Genomic DNA, 21,083 nt, shown 5'->3' with positions numbered 1-21,083 from the left:
TCAGTGAAGAGGCTGCTGCAGTAAAGTGTAAACAACGTTGGGGGAATCCTTTGGCTTCCTATCACCCCCCAGTGGCAGGTTGTGGATCTGCACCTGGTCCCGGCTGAAGCAACAGCAACAAACAGCAACCATATGAGCCCCTCTGTACATCTGACTCAGATCAGATCATAAAAGCAGCTCCAAAAGCGTTAAAATGTTTTCGAATGTCCGAACCCGGGATGAGAAATGTATTGTCCTCTCATAAACGTGAGGAAGGTGTTGGATATCGGAGAAGAAAGGGAGTGAAGACGGAAGAGAAGACAAAAGGGTTTAGAGAGAGCATGTGATGACAGGAAGATAAAGACCAAAGCGTTGTGGTTGTAAAATAAAATGCCAAACATGAAACAGTAGATTGCTGCTGTGGCCAACCACCACCACAGACCAATGGTGTGAAGGAAAAAAAGACAACAGAGAGAGAGACACAGAGAGCTAGAGACACAGAGAGAGAGAGACACACAGAGAGAGAGAGAGAGAGAGAGAGAGAGAGAGACACGGAGAGAGAGAGACACAGAGAGAGAGAGAGAGAGAGACACAGAGAGAGAGAGACACAGAGAGAGAGAGACACAGAGAGAGAGACAGAGAGACAGAGAGCGAGAGAGAGAGAGAGAGAGAGAGAGAGAGAGAGAGAGAGAGAGAGAGAGAGAAGCATAGTTCAGAGGACAAGAAGAAGGGGCAGAGATGCAGGCAGACAGTGGTTACCTAGACAACTTGGAGTAGTGGACAGTGATGTAGTTGGGGGCGGGGCTTTTCATTTCTGTGATTGGTGGAGCATCTTTCATAGGAACGATGGCGGGATGGCTGTCACTCAGGTCCTCTGGCTCCTCCTAGACACACGCCCGCCCGCACACACACACACACACACACACACACACACACACACACACACACACACACACACACACACACACACACACACACACACACACACACACACACACACACACACACACACACACACAGCCAGAGACGTGTAAAAAAAATCTGACAATTTGTAATATTTTGTCATACTTTTAAAAAAGTAATCTAAGGCTTAATTGTGTTGTGAGTTGTGTACCGGTATGTCGGACATCTTGCCCTTTCTCACTGGAAAGGTCTGCTGGGCTGACTCATAGAACATGGTGTCAGCTGTCAACGAGGGACGCTGGGGTCACACACACAAACACAAACACAGAAAAGAGAAAAACAATGGGTGTTTTTTAATCAACAGTTTTTAACAGAGAGTTATCAGATAAATAGTTTGAAGAAAATCTAAAATTGAGGGATCATTATTATAACAATAGTTAAAATAAATAAGGACTGTACCTTGTTTGCTACTTCTCCTGACTCCATGTCCACCCTGTGCATGTTCTTACTGTGAAGACACAGGTAGAATATTATCAACAAGTGACATCTCTAATAAAGCAGGAAAGTGGTGTTTTCCTTGTCATGTGGAGGAAAACAGAAATAGCCTTAAGTAAACAGCAGTGTACTTCCTGTCACCTGATCATAATGGCCACAGTGAGAGTGATGAGTCCAGCAGACACCCCTACTGCTGACGCCAGGGCAATGACCTTAAGACGACCTGTCAGCGGGAGGACAACAGAGGTTATCAACATGACTAGGAAACAGGAAGTAAAGAGGGGAAATGAGATTATTAAAAATCGAAATGCGATGGATACAGAAATAGAAGCAGAGAAAGTGATCCGTGCATCATCAGGCAGGCGTCTAGACTTGTGTTTCCAGTTCTGATTTCCAAACCTCACTCCACTTCGTCTGCCTTCGTCTAGACTCAAATAGTAGTTTTCCACAACACCTCATCACCCCCCTTTTCCTCTCCCCTCATAGCAAGAGGGCTTAACATGACTCACTATGACTCATAGCAAAGCAGTCAGAAACCATGAGACCGTACACAACCGAGACCAGAGCCCCGGACCTCATGCTGCGATAATGACAGGGAGGCTTCATCACTCATCATGTCAAACACACAGGAACCCATCCCAACATCCCTCAGAGTAATACAACTGATAGTCTGACACACAGATGTAAAGATGGGGCGGGGGTGTTTCACTTAGCTTGTCAGTGACACCTCATCTCCTCCCTTTCAATTTTTAATGTGACAATAGCATGCACAGGGACAGTACCACTACACTTTACGCAGGGGTGTGTCAGGGAAAAGTGGTCCTTGGAGATGAACTGCTGAAGGCTTTCATAAAGTTTGAATACCTATAAGTTTTGATACCTTCACAACTCAAAATAAAAAAATCCAGTGTAACATTTTTGGGTCTCAGATGTTGCTATGATATTATTGAATTCATATCACAAAGCAAAAGCAATTCATTTGGTGCCATGCCATTGTTCAAAGGGTCAATTATTCCCCAAACCCAGTAGTTCCAGGACTGTAAAAAGATCATTTGTAGAGCAACCTCATTGTCCCGAATAAAATAAAATAACTACAGCTATCAGCTATTGTTCTAAAGGCACATTGCTCCGAAGCGACACACTACTGTACTCACATGGCTTGTAATAATGCAGGATGATGTATTGTTACCAACCCAACAATCGAAACACACTGTCAGCACTTCTTGAATTTTCTCCTTACAACTAGGGTAGCCTGTTCATTGAATATAGAGGAGTTGCAAAATATTATAAAATAAAATGCCTTCCTTCAGCATCAGAATACTTTATACTGTATACCCCATGGGACATTTTTTTGGGACAGTTGCTCCATTTAAGAATGAAATAAATAAACCCAAACATTCAAAAATAGAATGAAAACATATGAAATTGAAATAAGTTGATAATAATTTGCAATAAAAAGATTAAAACTAAATAAAAAATGTCCTTGTAAAAATATAAATTTAAAGTGAAAACCTGATAATTTTACAACATAAAACATACACATATACAGTGGTGAATTAATATTAATATACTAATGCTGGCTTGCACAGTTTTATAGGGTTTGGTTTCTGATTTTGAAGTCCCAGTGCAAGTCGTTCTTAACATAGCTTGCATATCAGTTGTGTTTATTTTTCCCATTTGTCTCAGACTTTGAAATCCACCAGTATCCAACCCGGACCCTGATAGACTGATCAGCTGAGTATAATCTGTCCATGCATAACGTACCTCTGACCCGCACAGTGAGGACAGGAGAGCTGTGGGCTCCGATTCGATTTCTCGCCTCGCAGTAGTACTGACCGCTCTCTCTCGGGCCGACCTCCGAGAAGGTGAAGACAGGACCGGACTTGCTGCCCCAGGCTGCAGGGGGCACAGAAAGCTGTGTCAGAGAGTGTCGAGGGGTACAAACAGACCGAGGCACACAGAGCACGACTCCTTACCCACTACACACATTCAGCACAGCTCAAACAGTTAGGTTTTGATGATTTTGTAATGTTAACCTTGAGTGGAACCACATTTTTAGGATGCTAACATTGTACAGGGCCACCGTTTAGAGCTAAGCGGTGCCATGTGAAGTTGTCCACTGCCGGGTTGGCCTGACTGCTGCAGGTCAAGGTCAGAGGTCGGCCGGCGTCCACCACACCGGAGGGACGAGCCAGAACTGAAGTGTTCTTAGGAGGGTCTGTAGAAAGGAACAGAGAGATACAGTACAGAGGGTTAAGGGAGGTGTTTTCTGAAATGGTGTTGTGCGAAGAGAAGAGCGAAAAGAAACCGATAAGAAGGTGCTGGCAAGACCGACAGCAACTTAGGGAAGGAAAGAGTACTCGGATCTTTTACTTACATCAAAGTAATAATAACACTATGTAGAAATACTCTGTAATGTAAAAGTTCACAATAACACTTCAGTAAATATACTTTGTTATTTCTTCAATACTGAGTGTTATGCATGTGTCACTGTCACTGAGATACACATGAGTAATATCTATAATAAACTCAGGCCCTGCTTACAGAGTATAGAGAGCGTAGCGACGGGGGAGGTCTGGTGTCCTAAGTGGTTCCACGCCGTGCAGTAGTACTGCCCAGCGAGGTGAGCGCGCACTGAGGGGAACGTCAGGTTCTGGAAGCTTCCTTTAGACAGCACCTGGTCACCTAAGATACGATACCAAGCATACCTGCAGGAGAGAAGGTGCTGACGATGATGCTGGAAATGATAATAGGACTGTGCAATTTGCAGTGGATTTTACATAGGCAAATATGTATCATATTTACCTCTTATTTAAAATTAAGGAAAGTACTGGACTTTATATAAATTTGAGGTAGTTGTACTACACTTGATTAGTTTTTGCTACTTTACACTTCTACTTAACTATATCGACATTTACCATACAGAATATCTGCTCGGTTTATGTAATATGATGCATTATAGATTTATTGTGATGGTAATAATCTTAATTCTGACCAGCTACAACATCACATTCTGCTTACACAGTAACGCATACATAATAATAAACATTTAAAACATGGTGTCACACTGAAAGGGGTCATTCTGCTTCCTAGTTAGTACTTTTACTTTTGATACTTTAAATTTGTTTTGCTGCTAATACTGTCTTACTTGTACTAGGGTAAGATACTCTTCTTCTTCAGTAAGATTCAGAATGCAGGCATTTACTCACACACAGTTTTTGCTATTCCAAATTAAAAGAGTTTAGCAATGAGTTGAGAAGATTTCCAAATGACAAATGCAAAAATGATATATAATAATAAAAATATAATGACAAAAACAGAAAAATAAACAACACTATAAGTACCTTCATATGAAAAACATGTATAAGTTCATAAAAAATGTATACCATTTGGAGCAGCAGTGTTGATCCTACCTGCTGGCAGGAGGGTGGGCTTGGCAGACGCAGCTCAGGTTTACAAACGAGCCCTCTCTGATGTCTGCTAAAGGACTCACCAGCACACGCGTGTTCTTTGGAGAGTCTAACAGGCAGAGAGATCCCCATACTCGTGTTTTGATTCAACAGTAAGTCCACTTCACCAATGAACCAATAATTAGCTATTAACAGCGGGATGTGGAGTGGAACTATGCAGTACAGACACAACTTGAGGACCTTTAGTTACAAAGTAAATGCTGATTAACTGACTGATAAATCATTTAAAGGTAAACTCCATTAAAAGTATGAAAAAGCAGCAGTTTCAGTTTGTTTCACTTACAAATGACAGAGGATTCCCTTCTAGTTTAAAAAAGAGTTGTTTCCTAATCAGTATAACCCAGACTAACCCTTGACCAATTTACACAAAAGGACTGAAGATAGAAACAAACCTAATATGTGTTAATAAAGGCTTAATGCTCTTGAAATGTGATTCTGATTTCAGCATGTAGTTTTGATTCCTATCTGTGCAAGAGTTTGAAGTTGGGCAAGGACGACTTCCCTGTGATAATAAAGCCAACACTCACAAGTGACGTTGAGTAGAAGAGGTTTGGAGCGGTCTGTTCCCAGGGAGTTGCGTGCTACACAGAAGTACTCTCCTCTGTCTGTGTGTCGGACGTGGGACAGACGGAGCTGGGGCCGAAAACTGTCTGGGATGCTACCACTCTCCATGTCTGGGGAGTGGATAAAGACACAGATTACCAGATTAATCCAAACACTAAGTCATAATAACCAATTCTTTTTCCAAGGTCATGCATATGTTTGGGCATTGCATGTTGTTCTGTACCTTTGAACCATGCAAAGCTCTCCACAGGTGGAGCTGCGTCACTGCTGCAGGTGAGTGTGACCGACTCCCCCTCTGACAGACCCCCTACTGGGAAGACTGCTATGGTAGTGTAGCGGGGAGTGTCTGCAGGGGAAAACAGGAGGAAGAAAAAGGAAGGACATTTGAGATGAAACAACAAGGACACATAGGGAAAGTGCTCATGCAGTTTACGCTATATTGAATACATTTCAATTATATAACACTTATCAGGGCCAATGGCAGGTGTGTACAGTCCCTAAACATTATTTATTCTGTGTTACTGTGTTGTGCCCCAAAATGTGCCTCAGTCCAGATAATCCATATAAAGCATGATTAGATTTGAGCAGGTTTTGTGAAAACTGTGCGTTTTGCTTTGTAAGATATTACTCACATCCCAGAGCCAGCGTGAGGGGTGGGGACTGCACGTTCTGTGGTGGGATTGGTCGACAGGTGTACGCTCCAGCATGCTGCTGGTCGAAGCGGTTGATGGTCATCCATTTCTCATAAGAGCCCAGGTTTAGTCCATTCCTGTGTGCAGAGCATCGTATCACATCTACAGTGTTAAATATTGACGATATGTATGACTCTCTGTCTAAGGGACCAATAATGCACTCACGTGAACAATCACACACCTGTACAGGGCCAGGCTCCTTCCCGGAGCAGCACATCCTGTTGCCTGGCAGCCTACAAACACAGTCTCTGCAAAGCCAAACATGTTCCTGGGCCTCGCTGGATGCACCTGGACCCGCAGGTCTGAAACACACACAGACATTCACACACTCACAAGCACACTGTCCCTGCAGCCCAGGGCCGGATTGTCAAGAGGAGACACTACAGATAAATATAGAGCTTTAACTCATAGATATCAGCTTGAAACTTCTCCGGAGGACTACTTACTATTTTCATTCTGTATATACACTGCATGGCCAAAAAAAAGGTCACAAGCCTGTGGGGGCAGTGCTATGATCTGGGGTTGCTGCAGTTGGTCTGGTCTAGGTTCAGCAGCGTTATGTGCCCAAAGAATGAGGTCAGCTGACTACCTGAATATACTGAATGACCAGGTTATTCCATCAATGGATTTGTTCTTCCCTGATGGCACGGGCATGTTCCAAGATGACAATGCCAGGATCCATTGGGCTCAAATTGTGAAAGAGTGGTTTAGGGAGCATGAGACATCATTTTCACACATGGATTGGCCCCCACAGAGTCCAGACCTGAAACTGATTGAGAATCTTTGGGATGTGTTGGAGAAAACTTTGCTCAGTGGTCCGAATCTCCCGTCATCAATACAAGACCTTGGTGAAAAATTAATGCAAGACAGAAATATATGTTGTGACATTGCAGAAGCTTGTGGAAACGATGCCACAGCGAATGCGTGCCGTAATCAAAGCTAAAGGCGGTCCAACAAACATTAGAGTGGGTGACCTTTTTTTTGGCCGGGCAATGTATATTAGAGTCTAAGGTTTTTTACAGATTATCTTCAATATAGAAAAATCGGAGAAATCTACAAAGCGAATACTCACCCTGTAGCAAAAATATAACTTAATGTGGATTTGTGGATTTTTTCTTCCTACTTCCGACAAGTTATGTTAGCAAAATAGCCAAAACTGTAAAAATTGGCTGGTGCTGTAGTGTCTCCTTACGACCCTAAAATGTGTGTCCAAGCTGCTTCTGTTTTGCATGAACCTACCCGTTACATGGAGGGTGATGGTATTCGGGGACGTCCACCTCCCCAGTGGTTGGTCCGTCTCAAACCTGAAGTGGTACTGGCCTGCATCACTCAGCTTCACCACCCGAATCTGCACTGAGCAGCTGGAGTAGCTACCCCCGATGTAGCTGAAACCCACAATTGAGGTGTCATACATTTATTTATTAATTCACATTAACAGCATACCAGCTTTCAAACATGCCTATATGTTTTCTCCTACCGCGTGCGTCCACGGTATGACAGGCTGATCTCATTCGGGTCAGTGTGGTAAGTGAACTCCCTGCGACCCTCTGCAGACACACGGAACCACATGACCCGCTTCACAATGTGACCTATAAAGTTAAGAAAAACCACAAAAAGATTGTATATCCAGATTGTTTTGACGTTTAATATAATTGTTATAGGTATTTGAAATAGCAACAGGAAAATGAATGAATATGATACCTGATGGGTAGTCATAGCGACAGGGCAGAGTGACAGTAGTTCCCGCCCACACACAGATCTCCCTCCGAGAGAATGACACGCTCCACCTGCTCTGGATACCTGCAGGCACAAACATGCAAAATCATAATAATAATAAATGCTACAAGAACATACACACATGAACGGTTCAAAAGAGGCGAACTAAAACACGCTCATGCTCAAACAAAGCACTACAGGCTAACAGATGACGTCTAGACTGGGCTTTTCACTCTTTTCACCATTTTCTTTATGTTTTGATGTCAGACCAGCTCAGGGATCCAAAAAAAATGAAGCATCTACTGGCTGTCACTTTGACAAAAACTGCTTGCCATATAAAACAAGCTACCAAAAGTTTAGGGAATACATACTTGAAGACTAAAAGGAGGCCTAAATTTGAACTGCCCACAAGTCAAAGTTTTCCTTCAGTGTGGCTCCTCAGAGAAAGACTTGTCAAACCACAGTTTGGAGCGTGACTAATAAAATTGAAGCAGTGAGAATGAGCCTTGATGTGCAGCCATGGTGTCATCCTGTGCTGCTAACTGCCTGCCTGGCTGACTACCTTGCACAAAAGGCAATCAATACTTATAAATAACTGGAGTGTAAAGGCAAGGGCACCTGGCTGCAAGACCTCACTGTAGGTGCATAATGGATCCTATAAATCAGTCATTTTTCAAAGGTTGTTTTAAAGCATGTGTGCCGCATTAATGATATATCTGGAATACAATATAAATATCTGAAAGCAAAGGAGCTTCCAGTTCATTTTAACCCCTAAAGTTATGGAAATATTCTTTTTAAAACCTTGTCAAGTTAAGATTAAACACCTCAGGTTGGAACAAAGTCATAATTTCTGATGTTATTTTGTGGGTTCTCTTACCTGGCAAAGCTGTAAGGATGGTGCCCAGAACTAACGCACCTGCCAACATCTCCGCTGACACGAGCTCTGTAATGTCACCGGAGAAGGAGAAGCATAGGGCGACACAAAGGTGAACCAGACCTTTATCAGTAGAAAAAAAACAGACAATCCCGCAGATTAAATATGAAGCACTCACCCCTTAAAGTATCTTCATTGGCCAAAGTTACTCAGGAAGAACAGGGTTAGAGGGATCCGTGCAACTCGATGGCTGATGGAGGTGAGTTTTTAAAGGGAGGATGCATTGTGATGACAGTCAGGTGGCAGGAGATGGGAGGAGGAGTGGAAGGGACAGAAGGAGGAGGATGAGGAAGAGGAAGTCACTTCAGCTGCCTTTTAATACTTCTCCTTCTTAAACTATTTTTAAAGGTCAATGATGTGATGACGCTGGTTCCCTACTTTGTGTTATTTAGAAAATGTGATAACCCTTGTGATCATGTTACTTTCACAATTGTCTCTTTTTACTGTTTCTGGACTTTGTGGAGTTTCTGGAGGTCAGTGGGTATAGTGTGGTCGAGTGTGACATACCTTTTAGATCTTGTTTTGTTTTTTAGCAGGTAAATAACTTTAGTCATTCAACGTCTTGTCCTTGATGATCTATATCAAAGAAACAAGCCAAGCATACGTTAGCAGCACATTTTCTTGCAGCCCCTCTAACATATGACTGCTGGTCAAACACGAGCATACACACTTCACACATTTTTTTTTTTGCTGCCTACTGTTTCTAAAAAAGGCACTTATGAGAACAGTGACATGGAATCAAACATTCCCCGTGCAGGCTGTAAATAAACAAAACAATGAACTTAAAATCCCTAAAATGGTATGTAAGGGAACTGCTAAGAAAGGTAGTGCTTTTTCTCTGCATTTATCTTTATTAATGACATTCATTTGACTCATTGTATACTAACATACAGCAAAGTAAATTGCACTGTAAAACAAGTCAGTCTACTCTGACACTGTCACAATGTTTGAGCAAACTTTGACCATCATGATTGACTGACTGTTAAAAGACAAACATGCTTGGTTGATTTCTGAAACGAGTTCAGTCCTGTTGGCGCACATTAACATACATAAGTGAAGCCGACATAGACCCAGCAGCCCAGATATCCTCTCATCTACTGCTCTAATTGAGAATTGTTTGGCAAGGAAAGCTAGCTACCCACAAACAGACGTGAGGAGGTTCGAGACCTCTCAGTCAACTGTGTCCACTTAGCCTGATGAGTCTAAATGACTTTAACATCCTACCCTGCCACATCTTGGCCAATAGATGTCAGTTTAGCATCCCGACTTGGCCAATTGGCTACTTACCCCAGCTCTGACCCAGGAGTAATGATGATGTACAGTTTAACTTCTCAGTCAATCTCTGTTCATAGGCATCCAAGTCAGGGAAATGTGGGTTAACTTTAGGGTTTCTGGGACGATATCTTGATCTACATCTGGAAATGAACGCTGACATTTTACTTATTATTTGACTGATCAAAGATGATGGAGAAGGGCAGTATAAGGGGATCAGTGCTGATGTTAGGAAACATGGATAAAGGCCTATATCCTCATATACGTCAAGCTAAATAAGAACACCAGGAATATATGTATATATATATATATATTCCTTTTTTTATAAGGTATTGGGTAAGTCCTTAAAAATATTTGTTTTAATTAAAGGGTTAGTTTGGATTGTTTAAAGTGTAGATATGTGTACAGTCTAAGGTGCTGATAAATGGTCAGTGTATTACCTACAGCAGATGGTGGTTGGCAAGCCCAAGTTTGGAGAAACAGACAGAAGTAGCAGCACTGGTGACTTGGTCAGGAGCATAGATACCAGCTGTTTTCAACACAATGGGCTTTACATCTGCAAGGTAAAGTACTGAAAATATTTGAAATTTAGTGTACAGATAGAGTTTATTGGGCCTTTCTTTGAGGCTAATCTTGTGGCTTATATACAGTGGGGCAAAAAAGTATTTAGTCAGCCACCAATTGTGCAAGTTCTCCAATTTAAAAAGATGAGAGAGGCCTGTAATTTTTATCATAGGTATACCTCAACTATGAGAGACAGAATGAGAAAATAAAATCCAGGAAATCACATTGTAGGATTTTTAATGAATTTATTTTCAAATTATTGTGGAAAATAAGTATTTGGTCAATAACAAAAGTTCATCTCAATACTTTGTTATATACCCTTTGTTGGCAATGACAGAGGTCAAACGTTTTCTGTAAGTCTTCACAAGGTTTTCACACACTGTTGCTGGTATTTTGGCCCATTCCTCCATGCAGATCTCCTCTAAAGCAGTGATGTTTTGTCGCTGGGCAACACAGACTTTCAACTGCCTCCAAAGATTTTCTATGGGGTTGAGATCTGGAGACTGGCTAGGCCACTCCAGGACCTTGAAATGCTTCTTACGAAGCCACTCCTTCGTTGCCCTGGCGGTGTGTTTGGGATCATTGTCATGCTGAAAGACCCAGCCACGCTTCATCTTCAGTGCCCTTGCTGATGGAAGGAGGTTTTCACTCAAAATCTCACGATACATGGCCCCATTCATTCTTTCCTTTACACGGATCAGTCGTCCTGGTCCCTTTGCAGAAAAACAGCCCCAAAGCATGATGTCTTCACCCCCATGCTTCACAGTAGGTATGGTGTTCTTCGGATGCAACTCTGCATTCTTTCTCCTCCAAACACGACGAGTTGAGTTTTTTTCTTCCATTTTCTAATAATTGCTCCCACAGTTGATTTCTTCACACCAAGCTGCTTACCTATTGCAGATTCAGTTTTCCCAGCCTGGTGCAGGTCTACAATTTAGTCTCTGGTCTCCTTTGACGGCTCTTTGGTCTTGGCCATAGTGGAGTTAGGAGTATGACTGTTTGAGGTTGTGGACAGGTGTCTTTTATACTGATAACGAGGAATTTACCAATAAATTCTTTAAAAATCCTACAATGTGATTTCCTGGATTTTTTTTTCTCATTTTGTCTCTCATAGTTGAAGTGTAATGATATCGTATGATGAAAATTACAGGCCTCTCTCATCTTTTTAAATGGGAGAACTTGCACAATTGGTGGCTGACTAAATACTTTTTTGCCCCACTGTATGCTTTGCTGGTCAACGCTCCCTTTAACTGCAGTACATTATTTGCTATTGTGCTGGTACTGCTTTCTGTTCCTATAAACCAGGGGCATTCAGACCAATGACTACTTGAGTCTTAAAAAGACACAAGATTCAATCTCGTGATTTACAAACCCCAATATCAGCAACACCAACTGACATAAAAACAGAAAGCAGGTAGATCTCTGAGATGCATGATGTTGCAACGAAGTTCATGATTAAACCCAATAATAGATATTAAAATAGGTATGTAAAGTATATAATTGTGCAACACTACTTGTGTGCAGTTAAATATAAGCTAAGTAAGCCTCACCAAAAAGAACCAACCTGAACTGATTTCTTTGTTAATAATTGCCATTCTTCACTTCTGAACTCCCTGCTATCCCTTTAAGGTTATGTTCTGGCATTTTTGGCTTTGTTCGTTTGGCAATCAAAGGACAAGAGGGGTATGACGTGGAACACAGGTTCTCCGCTGGAATAGAAACTGTGGATATTCCAATAAAGTGGTACATTATGCTTTTAACCATTAGGCAATCAGGCAGCTGTATAAAAAAATACAATTTAGTTTAATGGGGTCTGCATTATGTTAAGTGTAGAATTTGAGCTGGACTTTAAACAGCAACCCTAATAGGAAACATTCTCTGGTTGGGAAAGTTACCTTCGAAATATAATCAAAATCGTGAGTTTATAGTTCAATGCACATTATATTCCAGTTCACAGATTGCTAGGTTGGATTATGGGTTGGGAACCCAAATGGGTCGCAGGCCCTCCCTCTAGTGGGTCTCCACATGACAGGAAAAGTTTGTATGATTTAATGATCCTGGATCCATGAGAAAAAAAAAAGTCATTTTGGTCTCTGGCTGAGAAGTTTTAAGAACCTTCCCCCTCCAAATACTGTGTGTATTATGTTGAGTGAGAAGAGTGGTGGGCTTTGAGCTTAACCTGTAACCACACAATGACTTCAAAAGGATCACGGCACACTAATAGGTCAAAGCCTGATGTAATCTTAATCGAAAGCAGACCAGACTAAATGAATGAAGAGAAACAGATGGATGGAGCTAGATTAAGTGTGACTGACCACAAACAGAGAGAGAAAGAGGGTGAGAGAGGGAGGAAGGAGAAAGTTTAAAGGGGAAGGTAGGAGAAGGTGGAGGGGACGAAAACACGATGAGGTAAGGTTGGAAAGAAAGTGGAGAAAGACTGTAGATGAAACGGAGGAAGTGGGGGGGAAAAGTAGGAAGAAAGTACTAAAAAAGAGGGGGAAATGTTTTTAAATGTTTAAAAGAGTGATGGGTTCATAAAAACAGAGAGTAAAGAAATGGAAAAAAGTGTGAGACGGAGCAATAGACACATGTATGACAGCGTATCCAACCCTAACGGTAGGGAAGGTATCCATCCACTGACCGCAGCCTCCAGGCCAGATGAAGTGTGACCGTCTGGTGGTCAGACTGGACCTGAAGATTTTCCGCTGTTGCAAAACACTTCCTGCCTGCTGTTTTCATGTAATGTGACCGCTCACAGTTTGCTCCCCTGCCATACTTTAAGTTGTACAATATGTTATTCCTGTGTTATTCCGTTATGCCCACAGATTAGACTTTTGGCTCTCCGGGCCCTCGAGCCTTGGAAGGACTCCACAAAAGCAAATAATGATTGGACTGTCCAACATGTGTTAGTCTTCAAATTGAGTGGTGCTCTCCATGGGGGAAGTCTGGGCAAGAACGACGGTGATCAGAGCTACAATCATATCTGACAAGGTGATATGTTGTTCCTGTGCTGTCTTTTAGGAGCTCCGCTTGACGACTTGATGAGCGGGATTTTAGCCAACAGAATCATCAAACCAACGGGGATTAAATAAAAAGAAACAGAGAGAAAAAAAGACGGGATTCTTCTTTGTTTAACTGTAATATCTTTAGCCATTTATACACTTGACTTTCATAAACAAGCCAAACCAAACACTTGATGAATCTTCAAAACTCTTAAATCTTTGAAACTTATTGGAGATCTATTAAATATACCCTGGTTTTGCTCATTCTTGCCCCATTCACAAACTGTGCTGCAGGTCAGATTTCTGCTGCTTGTCTGCCAGAGACCTGTCTGTGGCTGCTGTGGTATTCCACGCTGAATGAGTCATGTCTGGTGGTTATTATGGGCAGGCGTTTGACCCCCCCCCCCCCCCCCCACATCTCCCACCCCGTCTAGTGGCAACAGACAAAATTACATCTTTTGTTGAGCCTTGTCCAACAGAGCTGACTAAGATCAGGTTCTCAGTTAACCAGGCTGGACGACTACAGGAAACATTTTTGCTTAGTGATATAAGAACACATTGAGGTTTATTCTTAATGTTAGGTTGAGTAATACCTCTCTCTTGTTTTCAACAGTGAGGAATTGAGGCTGCTATTGAGGCCGTCAAAATGTGAAAATCTAAAGAAAAAGCTGTAAAGCAGCAAACCATCAGCTGGTTACAGTGGGGGTTGGGATAAAATGTGTGTTATTCAGTGTGTTGATTGGATTTCTGAAGATTGGTGTATATATTACCTGAGCTGGTTTGATTATTTGGTTATTTTGTGGGACTGAAAAATGCATTTGATTTGGCAAAAACAAGAAGCATCCTGTTCCCATCCAAGTTCAACCATGCAGAACGAGCAACCAGTGCTTGGCCAGGAAGTAATCTGTCCCATAACCTCGGGTAAAACCAAAATGTGAAAATGTGTCTGGTGTACACATTGATATTTGTAAACAAATCGGCGCAACGTCTTACTAAACTATAGAGATGCTTGGGAAATGTTCTTCATTTTGTACAGAGCCATGCCAGCAGTTTTTTCTGCTTGTGGTAGCAGCTTGGCTTTTAGGTGAAGGAGTGCGGACGTCTTTCAATCAGAAGGTTGTGGGATCGATCTCAGCCCCTGCAGTTAAAATGTTGATGTATGTAAATTCAGCCCATTTACATCACAGACATGTAGGTGTAATCGATCTTCTAATTAACGCTGCACAAAGCTATCTTTTCCCGAAATGTGTTTTCTCTGCTTTCATTGGCAATACATATTCAAACGTGTTTTCATTATGTAACTATTGTATTTAATTCATCAATCAACCATACTCTTTGTTTGCTGATTGTGTTGAACTGTAGGAGGAATATCTTGGATAGGATAAATACACCCACACAGACACACAAAGAAACTGTCTGTCTGTCTGTCTGTCTGTATTACTTGAGTAAAAGCCATTTCCTGGTTGAGACTGAGAAAGAACATATGCGTTTTCTATGTGTAATAGAGAGGGAGACAGTGTGTGGGAGTCTGTGTGTGTGTGTGTGTGTGTGTGTGTGATGGTTTTACCATGTGCAGATTCCCTGTATGGGACTGAATGAAGTCGGATATGAGGGAACCTGTCAGGTCGGGGCTACCGTCGGAAACGCTCCTTCTCTTACCTCCTCCTCCTCCTCTTCCGCTTCATCCTTCTTTAAACCTCAGAAGATTGTACAAGACATCCAGGTTATACATGTTGTTTTTAAGTTAACACTGTATCATTTTAAAGTCCCAATGCATCATTTGAGAAATGTTACACTGCAAAGACAGATTGGTAACTGTCACATTAAAGCTTCAGAATATTTAGAACTTCCTAGGCAACCAACCTAAGTGAGCGCTACAACTGGATAAAGTTATAGTTGTAAAAAAAAAAGGGATATCCACATTTTCAGAACATGGAAGATAAAAAAAAGTATGATTTTCTTTGGAAAACATTCAGTTTTGCATTTGCAGCCAAAAGATACATAAAGGATGTTGGAGAGGTTATAAGAAAAATAAACTGTTTAAAGAGTCTGTATTTCAGCCATTAGCATTCACTTTATAAGTAGATTTTTGCTAACCACGCACACTTTAGTAAAAGAAAGATTACTCCACTATGTAGCTAGTGGGTAAAAAAAGAGCATTTTATTTTTAACTTACCAACAAGGACACAGGACTAAATGCAGAATTGCGGTAGTGTAGTATAAAGAGTGTGTAGTCCTATGTGAAACTTACATGATGTTGTCTTGATGTACAATGTTAAGTTTCATTTTCACTTCAACAACGTATTTAACCGAAAACCATTATCTTATAAACCTTACAAAGTTGTGTTCCCTAAAGCTCGTTCAGTTTAATAGGTAACATGTTATTTTAATTTCACTTTTACAATGTAGTGATAACCGTTTTGGAGCATCAATTTTTAGGCAAAACAAGCAGTGTTTGAATGGAAACATGCTTTAAATCACACTTGTATTAACCAAAATGAGAATTACACCTTTGTGAAGCTTATTATGTTTATTTTGTTGTTGAGCATGTGTCAAAATAGAATGTCCACTATTTTATGGGCTGTTATTTTTTGAAAACAATATTTTGACTCAGCTCTTGCTGTCAGTGATGTGACCTTACTGACAACCATGCAATCTTTTAAATTGGAAGCCCAAAATATCCAAAGATACACAACAAACGTTGGGTGGTACGAAGTGGGAGCATCAGATTTGGATGGTGTTCACCCCGCCCTGGCAGTCCTCTGGCTACGCCCCTGGATTCACGTCGTTCACATGGAACAAGCTCAGTCCAGGACTTTCCTGCAATCCCAAACCCAATCCTAACCTTAACCCAAACCCTGTAATTAGTTTTTTTCTAAGGGAAAGAGGTCCACAAAAGTCATTTTCTGGTAATTGACTGCAAGCAGAGTTTAAATGGTCACAGACACATACACACGAGCAGCACGCATGCACATATAAACACACTTACTCATACACACAGTGGTCGTGCAGCTGTGGCGTGTGTGATAATGAGACAATCCTTAGAGGGACTCATCTGGACTGCGTTATATCATCTCCCTGGAAACGGTCCACCGCTCTAAAATAGGAGTGTTTGCTCCCCGTCAGCTGCAGCATGATGTCATCCAATATAATTCCTACAATCAAGGGGGGGAAAAGGGATATTTCATGACATGTGAATGTGTAAAGAACAGTGGTTTTCTGAAAATATGGAGATTCTTGTGGTGCAGACTAATTTAGAGGGCTGTCTGCAGCTAATGTTTGTCTAAACAGAGACTAACCGAAAACAGAGAAACGTGTAGCTTGAGTCTTTGCACCTGTCTCCTATTTCCTCAGGCCAACAAACTGCTAAAAAGTCAAATGAAAAAATCATAAGCAAAACAACTGATAATCAAACAGTTGTTTTGCTCCGGTTTTTCAACCCTAATAATGCAAAGGGTTAAACAAAAATAATATACATGATGAAAATTGTACGTCAGTCTGGTCTTGCAGGTGTTCCCCCTTCTAATGAGTTTCACTGAGCTACCGACTCACTAGGTGTGCCCCCCTGCTGTGGCTTGTAATACTGACTCCACATCTGGACGGGGCCGTTTTACAGTACAGTTATAATTAACAGTAGGGCCATATGCAGACAAAATACTTATAACCCGTAATGAGACTTTCATTTCAATATATCTGCCACTTATGTCATATTTTTTGTATTTTCTGATAGGGAAACTGGTGGTTTGTAGGTTTTAAGGTCAGAATAATGAGGTTCTTCTGGGGTTTTTTTCCTTTTAGGTTGAGAGGACGTGAATCTGTATAAATGTGAGCGTGACCGTGTCACTCTCGCCTTAAAAGAGCTTCAGATTGGCCCGGGTCTGGTCTGTTTCCCGCGCAATAGCTTTATTAAAGACTGCATCTGTGTGTGTGTGTGTGTGTGTGTGTGTGTGTGTGTGTGTGTGTGTGTGTGTGTGTGTGTGTGTGTGTGTGTGTGTGTGTGTGTGTGTGTGTGTGTGTGTGTGGTTTACTAGCCGGCTGTGGTGGTTCTCATGGGACAGCCCTATCCAGCTGCTGCTTTACAAGACTGTAACATCAAACACACATACACACACACTTAACACAAAGGGGTTGACACAGCTTTCACTTCAACCCTCAGACTCCCTTAACAAGTTCAACAAATGAACTCTTCTCCTCACTTCTTCCATTCTCCACATACCTCTCACGGCCCCTGTCCTGTCTTTGAGATACAATAAAATGTACACACAGTGAGAATTGTTTAAATTAAATGCCTGCTTTTCTCTTTAATGTACTGTATATGTATGAGTACTTACATACAAAATGCAAGATAAAAAATCATTATCAGTTGACCCTGACCTCTGACCTACTGGAACAGGACAATCAAAGGGTCCTTCAACCCTCATGCCCATTAATTTAAGTGACAGTTTTAAAGCAGGATTGTTTTTCAATCTTTAAAGACGAATTCTGTGACCTTTGCTCCACTGCTGGACCACAGTAGGACAGCCATAAAAAGCAGTATGAAGTATGAAATGTTTGGACTTGACCTGGGATAAAACTTCTTTGTACTTTATTATATTTTTTGTGTTACAGCACAATTTTAGTTTTCAAAGAGTTAAAGGGTTGCGAAGTGTGAAACCAGTGAAAATATTACGCACTTGACACTCTGAAGCCCTGTTCATAGCTCGAAGCTTAGCTAACTGTGCTTGAACTTACTTTTTGTAAGGGGCCCTATTATGCTTTTTGAGGCTTTCCCTGTTCTGTTGTGTGGTAGGTATGTGTGCATGTAAATAGTCTGCAAAGGTTAAAAATCCCAAAGTTCCCTCCAGAGGGAGTTTCTCTACCACACAGTCTGGGCTATGTCAAGGTAGGGACAGAGAAATAGAGTTGCTGTTTTTGTTCAGACATCGAGCAGGAGTGTTGTAGTCTCATATTCGTCTGAAGCGTAGCAGCAAATCATAACCCAAACTACACAGATGGGTGATGCCTTGTTTTTTGTGCAAATCCTGTTTCACTGCGTTATATTCATGACAAAAACTACAGTTCTTAGAAATACATCTATTGTGTAAAGCACCAAAGCCCATTTCTCAAAATGTCTAACTCTTTCTGTGGTTGAACATATAAATATAATTAAAGCACAATAATTGTTTTAGATTCTATGGACACAGTAGTAGAGGGTAATGTTTCTTTGTTTCATTTGGTCAGGTACTGAACATTTTAGCTTTATTGATGCTAACTTGTTATCTTCATGCTACATTGTATACAAAATGACCAATGTAGTTTCTAGTTTTGTAGGTGGCAAGTTTATGTCAGTAGGCTCTTCACCACCCTCTCTGTGAGCTCCCTGGTATTTAAGGCAGCCAATCATTACACCATGGAACGTAGAGGAGCCAACCGGGGTCTTTAGACTTTGCAGTGTGTATTTGAAGTCACCTTTTAGACACCGGTGTGTATTAAAATTTACCCTGATACGATTGGTTAATTATTTCTGAAGGAGACCAGATTGCAATTAAATCTAAAGACACATAAAAGTGAACGGCATTCAATTACTTTGGTTTTTAGTTGCTTTAGTTGTGTGAGTTCACCATGCAGCCAAGGTACAACAGAGCAGTTCAGTCTGGATAAGCTGATATGGGAGGAATCACGTCGCCTGGGAAAAAACACATAAGTGGTAGGCAGAGATTGGGGCAGAGGGAGGGGAGAAGAAGAAGTGAGTGGGAGAGTGGTTGGGTGTGAGAATGAAAGTTATAAATACGGAGAGAGAGGTGAGCTGGTGGGTGCGTCAGGTGGTCATATTGTTCCTGCCACCTCATTAGTGGCGATGACATCACAGTAGATTTTTCTTTTAGTCTGCTACTACCGCGCCACCACTCCTCCACTACAGAGAGGTAGAGCTGCTACCGGCCCCAGTCTTTGAGGGCAGAGTCTGGGGAGTTGCTTTTATGTTCACAATAACTCTAGAGTATAAAAGAGGCTATCTACTTTTTAAGTCGAGTAATCATAGCTCAGATCTTTTAATACAGCTTATTATTAATAATGAATAGACTGTAGTCCAGCTGCATGGAACTGATTTAGCTGTAACAAAGCCTTCTAGCAGTTTCTCTTGAGGATATGGATCATGTTAATGTTTATAGAAAGCTTTTGAAATTGCTACTTCCTTCCATTTTTCTGTTTGTCAGCAGGATTATGGAAACCCTACTGGCTCAATTTTCATAAAACTTGATGGAGGGCTGCAGCATGGGTCGAATAAAATAACTCCAATGGCCGATACATGCATTGTCTTGTCTATGGTTAACATTGCAAGAGAGGGCATTTGGCGTTAGATTGCCATTAACATTTTTACTCCAACAACACAAACATCTCATATTTGATGAGCAGTTCCTCCAGTCTGGTACTCAATCAACTCCAACCAATCCCTATACCTTTGTTAAGTGTCTTTCTTTTTATTGCAACATTTATTCAACAGGAGTCAGAGATCTAATAGTCATGGGAAGTGAGGTATAAGCTGCTCAGGGCCTGATTGGCTGCAGAAAAGGGAGTGGTGTCTTGATTTTTTAAAAACTGCTGACATGAACCAGATCTTTCACCTACACTGGAATAAAATGGTGAAGGTAACAGAGGTTGGGGAGTGGTCTGGCCATGGAATTGAGCATAATTAACATAACAGTGACATGAGTGAGTGAATACAGACGTATTCTCAATTCAGGCTTGGATGTTTAAGTTAATTAAACCTTTTAAAGATTTTATATTTGTATGTTAAGATATTAGGGTGTAGCTACAGACCGTAGCTATACACATCGTAAGGCTTACATGCAACTCTTGGTGCTATGGTTATAATACCAACATTCGGATTGGTCGGATTTGTCTTTGTCGTTTATACATGATAACCAATTATTATTATCATCAAATTGATGAAAGTGAAACATGACATCAGCGTTCATTGAAACAATTCAATAGCATTTTTCTTCCCTTTATTTTAGTTGTAACATTTGATTCTATTTTTATCACCTATTTTATTGTGTTTGGGTTCTCAAATGTAATTCAAGTGTATTATTTCATTAATCTAGTTTGCCTCCCGTTTGAATGCCCAGACAAAAGACGACTGTAAAGTTGTTGTGACTCTCTACGTGTAACAGAGGTGAGATGGCCTTGAGCGATGTACTCCACCCTCGGCTGCCCCAGTGGAGCGGATCAGCGGCCAGCAGCTGTTTTTCGAAAATGCTCAGCATCGGTGTGAATTTGCGTAATTGTGTTATTCTAAAGCACAGAGCATATTTGTCACAAAAAACCCTTCAAGGTTAAACAGCAACTCAGACAAGCTGCAGTAGGAAAAAAAAGTAAAATTATAAATGAACACCAGATAAAGGATTGGAAACAGACTTCCATCCCTCAAAGTTGACTTTATTGCCCCACAGTGTTCACAAATACTGCAAGATTCAAACAAACTAGCAGAGACACCCTCAAGCAGTGGGGCTCA

General features: G+C 41.3%; 1 protein-coding gene across 1 annotated transcript; it reads right to left on the bottom strand.

The window, feature by feature from the left end:
• On the bottom strand, positions 1 to 8,923 carry si:dkey-33i11.1 (sialoadhesin). The gene is made up of 18 exons (XM_063879124.1): positions 8,872 to 8,923; positions 8,697 to 8,762; positions 7,805 to 7,903; positions 7,581 to 7,692; positions 7,343 to 7,488; positions 6,285 to 6,405; positions 6,044 to 6,180; positions 5,635 to 5,757; positions 5,375 to 5,521; positions 4,791 to 4,896; positions 3,922 to 4,085; positions 3,446 to 3,595; positions 3,142 to 3,273; positions 1,519 to 1,600; positions 1,342 to 1,390; positions 1,094 to 1,180; positions 739 to 863; positions 1 to 103 (listed from the first exon to the last, which is right to left on the bottom strand). Exons 2-18 carry the CDS (start codon positions 8,743 to 8,745, stop codon positions 1 to 3), a joined length of 1,932 nt encoding a protein of 643 aa, XP_063735194.1. The 5' UTR covers positions 8,746 to 8,762; positions 8,872 to 8,923.
• Between the last annotated feature and the right edge of the window lie 12,160 nt (positions 8,924 to 21,083).

The sequence above is a fragment of the Eleginops maclovinus genome, chromosome 3 (assembly GCF_036324505.1).
Source record: "Eleginops maclovinus isolate JMC-PN-2008 ecotype Puerto Natales chromosome 3, JC_Emac_rtc_rv5, whole genome shotgun sequence".
Taxonomy (NCBI): domain Eukaryota; kingdom Metazoa; phylum Chordata; class Actinopteri; order Perciformes; family Eleginopidae; genus Eleginops; species Eleginops maclovinus.
The sequence above is the reverse complement of the archived record's forward strand: the minus strand, read 5'-3'. Positions and strand labels throughout refer to the sequence as shown.